Raw genomic sequence first — 6,732 nt, forward strand, 5'->3', positions numbered from 1 at the left:
CTTTTGTTTTAAAGTAATAAACAAATGAGTGACGTGCTGAATGAGGGATCAGAGCAGAAATAATAATCACATAGTTTAAACCTGCAGACAGAAACATCAGAGTCAGGACAGAAACACACAACCTCTAAAGTAAGAACAACTTATATGTTCATCTACAATTAGACTTTGAGAAATTCACACTGTCTTATTGATTGTGTATGGTGCATTAATGTTCATGTTAAGATGGATTTTTAATTATCACTAAAATTATGTTTTACACCAAAAATGTTTGATATTTGAGTTCATTTACATCTTTCCTCTTCAGAAATGGACCAAACTCCATATTTCATACTTCTTCTCATCGGTGAGTGTATTTGTGGCTTTATTTATGGTTTCTAGTTTTGATCCCCTTAAAAAGCAATAAAGCAAAGCTTCTCTTTCACAGCTCTCTGCTCCGTATCTGAATGTGTTCAGCGTCAGTATCACTTTATAAATGAGAGGAAGACCTGGACTGAAGCTCAGAGCTACTGCAGAGAGAAATACACAGATCTGGCCACCGTTGACAACATGAACGACATGAACGAGCTGAAGAAGAGTGTGAATGATAGAAATGTTGAGTTTGTCTGGATTGGGCTGCAGAAGACGGGTCGTGATGAATGGCTGTGGTCTTCAGGTGAACCTGCGCTCTATCTGAACTGGAAACCTGGACAACCAGAAGGCAAAGATGATTGTGCTGTAATGTTAAATGGAGAATGGCATGATTTACCATGTAGTGATAAGCAGCATTTCATCTGCAACAGCAGTGAGTACAAACACCTAATGTAATAAACATTTGTTTAACAAATGATCATTCATATGAAAAATCTAAACATGGCAATTTTAAATAGGATAAATGTATGTTAATTACTACTACTACTACTACTACAACTATTACTACTACTACTACTACTAATAATAATAATAATAATATTGTTATTATTATTATTATGAAGAAGAAGAAAACCCAAAACTGCTAAGGAGCTGAGTGAGGAAATAACTTATGTAACACATTTAATCATACTTGATGTCTTGAATTTAATTTGTGGACAATATAAATATCATTTATTTTTATTTTATTTTCTCAATATGTCTTTTATTTTACTCTCACACATTTTCTCTATCATGTTTCTTCAAACTCTCATGCTTTACATACATATTTAGGGCCCGAGCACCGATGGTGTGAGGACCCTATTGGATCTGCTTCGTTTATTATTATTATTATTATTATTCTCCAAAATGAATCGCATTTTTGAGGGCTTAGACATACCCGAAAACTCATGAAACTTTGCACACACATCAAACCTGGCGAAAATTTACGTCTGATATGGGTTTCAGAAGTGGGTGTGGCAAAATGGCTCGACAGCGCCACCTTTAGACGTTCAGCGGTGTGCGCTTTCAGCTGTGATTCACGTACATGCACGGAAATCGGTACACACATGTAACACACCAATACCTACAAAAAAGCCTCTTGGAGCAAAATCCGGAACCCAACAGGAAGTCGGTTAATATTAATATTCTCAACAAAATTTGTGTCATTTTTGCCATTTTCAGGCGTCGTACTTGAACGAACTCCTCCTAGAGATTTATTCGGATCAACGCCAAATTTGCAGAGTCTAGTTTAAAGCCCTTTGTGACGTTAAATTGTGAAGATCTAGAGTTTTCATCGGAGGGCGTGTCCGTGGCGGCCTCGCAAATTTCGATGTTTCGCCATGAAAAAGGAAGTTGCTATAACTCAGGCATACAATGTCCGATCTGTCCCAAACTTCTCATGTGTGATAACACTCCTGACCTGATGACATCTACATGCCCATATTCAGTTTTACTCATAGCGCCACCTGCTGGCAACAGGAAGTGTCATGCTGTACTCTGCAACAAACTCCTCCAAGAGATTTAATCAGATCAACACCAAAATCGGTCAGTCTAATAAAAAGGCTTTAGTGATGTTAAATTGCGAAGATCTTGAGTTTTTGTTGAAGGGCGTGTCCGTGGCGGCCTGACAAATTTCGAGGTCTCGCCATGGATATAAAACTTGTTATAACTCAGCCATAAACTGTCCGATTTGCCTCAAACTTCACATGTTCGATAAGAGTCCTGGCCTGAAAACATCTGAAGGCCAATATTCTATTATAATTGCAGCGCCACCTGTTGGCAACAGGAAATGACTTGTAGCAAACTCCTCCTAGAGATTTAATGATATCAACATTATATTTGGTCAGTCTGATCTAGAGGCCTTAGAGATGTTAAATTGTGAAGATCTTGAGTTTTCGTTAAAGGGCGTGTCTGTGGCGGCGTGACAAAGTTTGATGTTTCGCCATGGACATAGAAGTTGTTATAACTCAGCCATAAAATGTCTGATCTGCCTCAAACTTCACAGGTTTGGTAAGAGTCCTGGCCTGAAGACACCTAAAGGCCAATATTCAGATATCATCATAGCGCCACCTGTTGGCAGCAGGATATATCATATCTTTCACTAACTCAAACATACCAAAGCCAATCTGCACCAAACTTCATATGTTTGATAAAAGTGCTGGCCTGAACACATCTACATGTCAATAATCAGTTATTGGCATAGCGCCACCAACTGGCAGCAGGAAATTTGGCACATTTAAGTGACTTTGACATATTTCTCCTATTTTTACTGTATTAAAAGCATACTACCCACCATTTGCTGTGTTCCTAATGCCACCGGTCGGCGGTGAGCCCGTGTGCGAGGGCCCGTTCATCGCTGCTTGCAGCTTTAATTATATTTGTCATTATTACAAACTGGTACAGATTAATCTGCATTAAAGCTATTCGATTATAAACTTAACTATAAGCTCATCACATGGCCATTAAATTATCTATTTATAGTGAACATGTTTAAGAGATAGTTAAGCAATTTTGTTTTTCTTAAAGCGAACACAGGACTCATCTTTGTCAATCATATGATGAACTGGACAGACGCTCAGAGTTACTGCAGACAGAATCACACTGATCTGGTCAGTGTGAGAAACCAGAATGAGAATCAACAGGTTGAGAAGATCATTAGTGATAGAAATTTATCTGGATCATGGATCTGGATCGGTCTGTTCAGAGACAAATGGCAGTGGTCAGATCAGAGTAACTCCTCATTCAGATACTGGAAGTCTGGTCAGCCTGATAATTATAATCGTGGTGAAAACTGTACAACTGTTGAACTGAACACTCAGGGACGATGGAATGACAGCTCCTGCAACAACCAATATCCTTTTGTGTGTCATGAAGGTGAGTAGATCCTCACAAAACACACACAATCCATCACATTACCTCCATATCTTTTAAAGTTCACACTACATGTCTGACATGACAAATTCATCCACAGTGTTTGTTCTGCATGTTGTTTTTGATCAGTCTCTCTCTAGTTTCTTGTGGTTTGTTTTGTTTCCAGATAAACTGATTGTGGTCAAAAAGAATCTGACGTGGTCTGAAGCTCTGAGATACTGCAGACAGAATCATGTGGATCTGGTCTCGGTTCATTCAGAAGAGATTCAGCGTGGTGTGATGAACGTGGTTAAACAGGCGTCAACTGAGGCGGTGTGGTTGGGTTTACGTCACTCCTGCACTGTGGGCATCTGGTTCTGGGTGAGTGGAGAGACCGTGTGCTATCAGAACTGGGCTCCAGGGAACGGCACATCAGAGGAGGACTGTGAACATGCAGTGAGATCTGGAGCAGTTCAGTCTGGAGGAGATCAGCGCTGGATCAGCCGTCCTGAAACTGATGAACTCAACTTCATCTGCAGCAGAAATTAAGAGTGAATGAATATATTTCCATATGTTTAAGATGACAAATGCTTGTGTGTTTCCTGATGATATTCTGTGGGTATGTTTGCTTAATTTTAAAAGCCTCATCAGTCAAAACTGCTTTTACAGACACTTTCAGCATGTACTTTGTTATATAGTGACATTCATCTGCCAGTTTAATTTTATTAGACATATGAGCATCATATTTACTTATCATTAGAGAAACCTTTGCACTGTTTTTTTTTTTTTCAGTTTCATTATGATAATATGCTCTTATAAATGTACAATTAAATGTGTTAAAATGTGTTTTGAGAATCTCTGTATGTTGGTTCAGCTACTTCTATCTTTTTTTGTTTAAAGAATTATGTATTATAATCATATTTGGAAATTGTTGAATGTACTTCTGTGAGCAGCAGATCTTGAGAAGAAATAAATCTTATTTTTTCTTCAAATGGCAGAAATGAAGATAGGTTTAAAATATTGTGTGAGGAGAGCTGATGTTCTTATAGAGATAATGTAAATGAGTGTATTATGGCGCCACCTAGAGTCATGCAGGTGTCTGTACACTCATCTGAATCTGCTTCACATTTTCTGATGTTTGAACTCTTTTAGATTAGAATAAAAAGAAAGATAAAAACATTCCTTTGCTGTTTGGACACTTTAATGTTCACATAATAAGAATAACTACACTATAAAACTGGTTCTATTGAAAACCACATTGTCCTCAAGAACCCAAAATGATTAATGAATACATACGTCTATATATACATACACAGGTGTGCCGCTAAGGGGGAGGGGGGGGGGGGGGGGTATGGTAAGTTAGGACAATTCTAAGGGCCCACGCCTTTTAGGGGCCCCCAGAGATCTGATTTTATGTGGTGGGGGGGCCCAACCTCAGTAAAAGTAATTTATGAATAAATTTATATTTAAGTGTCAAGTCTATCTTGTGTTCTTTAGATCCTTATTTCACATGAGACACCAGGGGTGCTTTTCTTTTCTTATTTTTGCATCCTCCTTTCCTTTCCTTGGTTCCTTTCCTCGTGTCTTAGCTCCACCCCCCTAGGATACGAGGGAAGGATTTAAGGAATGGAAATGAGGATGGAGGAAACAAAGGAGGAACATTGGAATTTTCTTGACCACTCAAGCGTCACTTCAAAGCGTCATTAGCTGCGCTAAAGAATCTGCCCATATGTTTTTAAAGTTCGTTATTTAAGGCATTCATAATAATTATTAACAAACCAAGATGCCCTGTTCAAATATATGACATTATTTACATTGCAAAGGTAAAATATAAATGTAAATTATTATGACAGATCTGAAGGGGGAGGAGTGCGTCACGTTTAGTCGATAAAACATTTCCGCATAGGATACACCTCTGTATCCTCGCTCAAGACTCCTCAGGAAGCCTCCTCACTCATCGATCCTAGCCTCCTCTCAGTGCTATTAGAGAATTGAGATGTCCTACAAGATGGCTGAGCTTGATCGGTTTCCGGGTCATGGAGGATGGAGGACGGAGGAGCGAGGAATCGAGGAGGGATATTGAGAAGCACCCCAGCAAATGAGAGTGTGTGAAGTGTGTACTCTTATAGTGTAGGCTGAGTGATCAGGTGATCCACAACAGCTGTGGCTCATTAGTACCCAGGGCCCAGTTTTTCAAAAGTAATCCAGTGGGATTTTGGATCACGGATTGGATCAAATCTTGGAAATGGGTTTTTCAAAAGTAAAAGAGGGATTTTGAATTAAGATCAGACCATGTAATCCAATACATTTGATTTGGATCAAACCTACCCTTTGGGTTATTCAAAACTTTGAACTCAGATTGGGATCTATTTGATCCAAAAACAGGATTATCCTGATCCCATCAGAAGGGTGTGATTTTTTTTTTTTACCAAATAAACCAAATACAATAAAATAAAGAATTTATTAAATTTATTTTTTAAGTGAATGATCACAAACTTAATGGTTACTGATGATATATAAATTCCTTCATATTTGAAGCCTATATGAAGCGTGTCACATCTAATGAAATATGGTAAAAAAAAAAAACAACAACAATATAATATCAAAACTATCAGATGTCAAATAAATGGATGGAAAATCAAAGATGGAAAGTGCTGGTATCTGTCCTGTAAGTGATTTTTGACTTTTTGATCGTTTTTGTTTTGTTATTTAACATTAGAACAAAAAAAAAAAAAAAAAAAAAAAAAAAAAAAATGTTTGTTTATTGCAGTGTTTCTGTTTCTTACAATTAAAACAAATGATGGCTATTTGTGGCCAATGGTATTTTGCCCTACCTTTTGTTCTTTGCTAAACCAGTAGGCTACACTGTTGGTTCCATTTAAGGCTCTGGTAAACAGGATTTGGTAATCCTAAAATTTGGTATTTGGATCACAGTGATCCAACCAAATGTTCCTTTAATAACTGTCATAAAAGTAAGATAGATCAGTTAATCCTGGATAGCAAAAAAAAATGGGATTTCCAAATCCGGACCAATTTGATCCAGATTACATTTTTTTAAAAAACTGGGCCCAGGCGATTGAGCTGAGTGGTGGATAAGCCTGGTGTGGCTGTAAAAACTACATACAATTCATCATATAAATATTTTTAATATATGTAGGCAAGGCAAAGCAAGGCAAGGCAAGTTTATTTATATAGCACATTTCATACACAATGGTAATTCAAAGTGCTGTACATAAAAAAGAATTAAAATCATAATGTCATAATAAATACATCATAATGTATTTAAAATAATTTTTATATATTTAATATATGGTATGGACTTATAACTTCATATATTCTGAGAATGTGTGTAATAGTAATATATGATACTCATGGGATAGAGACATATAAGTCATACATTACATTTTTTGTGTGGGTCCAAATGGAGCGTTATAAAATTACTATTCATAAGCCAAATGCCTTCGCCTTGGTACAGTAATTGACAGACCTTGTTGG

General features: G+C 37.3%; 1 protein-coding gene across 1 annotated transcript; it reads left to right on the forward strand.

Annotated features, from left to right (window-relative positions):
• The first annotated feature begins 306 nt into the window (after positions 1-306).
• Positions 307-3,786, forward strand: LOC141331449 (C-type mannose receptor 2-like). The gene is made up of 4 exons (XM_073836499.1): positions 307-343; positions 425-781; positions 2,914-3,261; positions 3,425-3,786. Exons 1-4 carry the CDS (start codon positions 307-309, stop codon positions 3,784-3,786), a joined length of 1,104 nt encoding a protein of 367 aa, XP_073692600.1.
• Positions 3,787-6,732: the final 2,946 nt, after the last annotated feature.

The sequence above is a fragment of the Garra rufa genome, chromosome 3 (genome assembly GCF_049309525.1).
Source record: "Garra rufa chromosome 3, GarRuf1.0, whole genome shotgun sequence".
Classification (NCBI taxonomy): domain Eukaryota; kingdom Metazoa; phylum Chordata; class Actinopteri; order Cypriniformes; family Cyprinidae; genus Garra; species Garra rufa.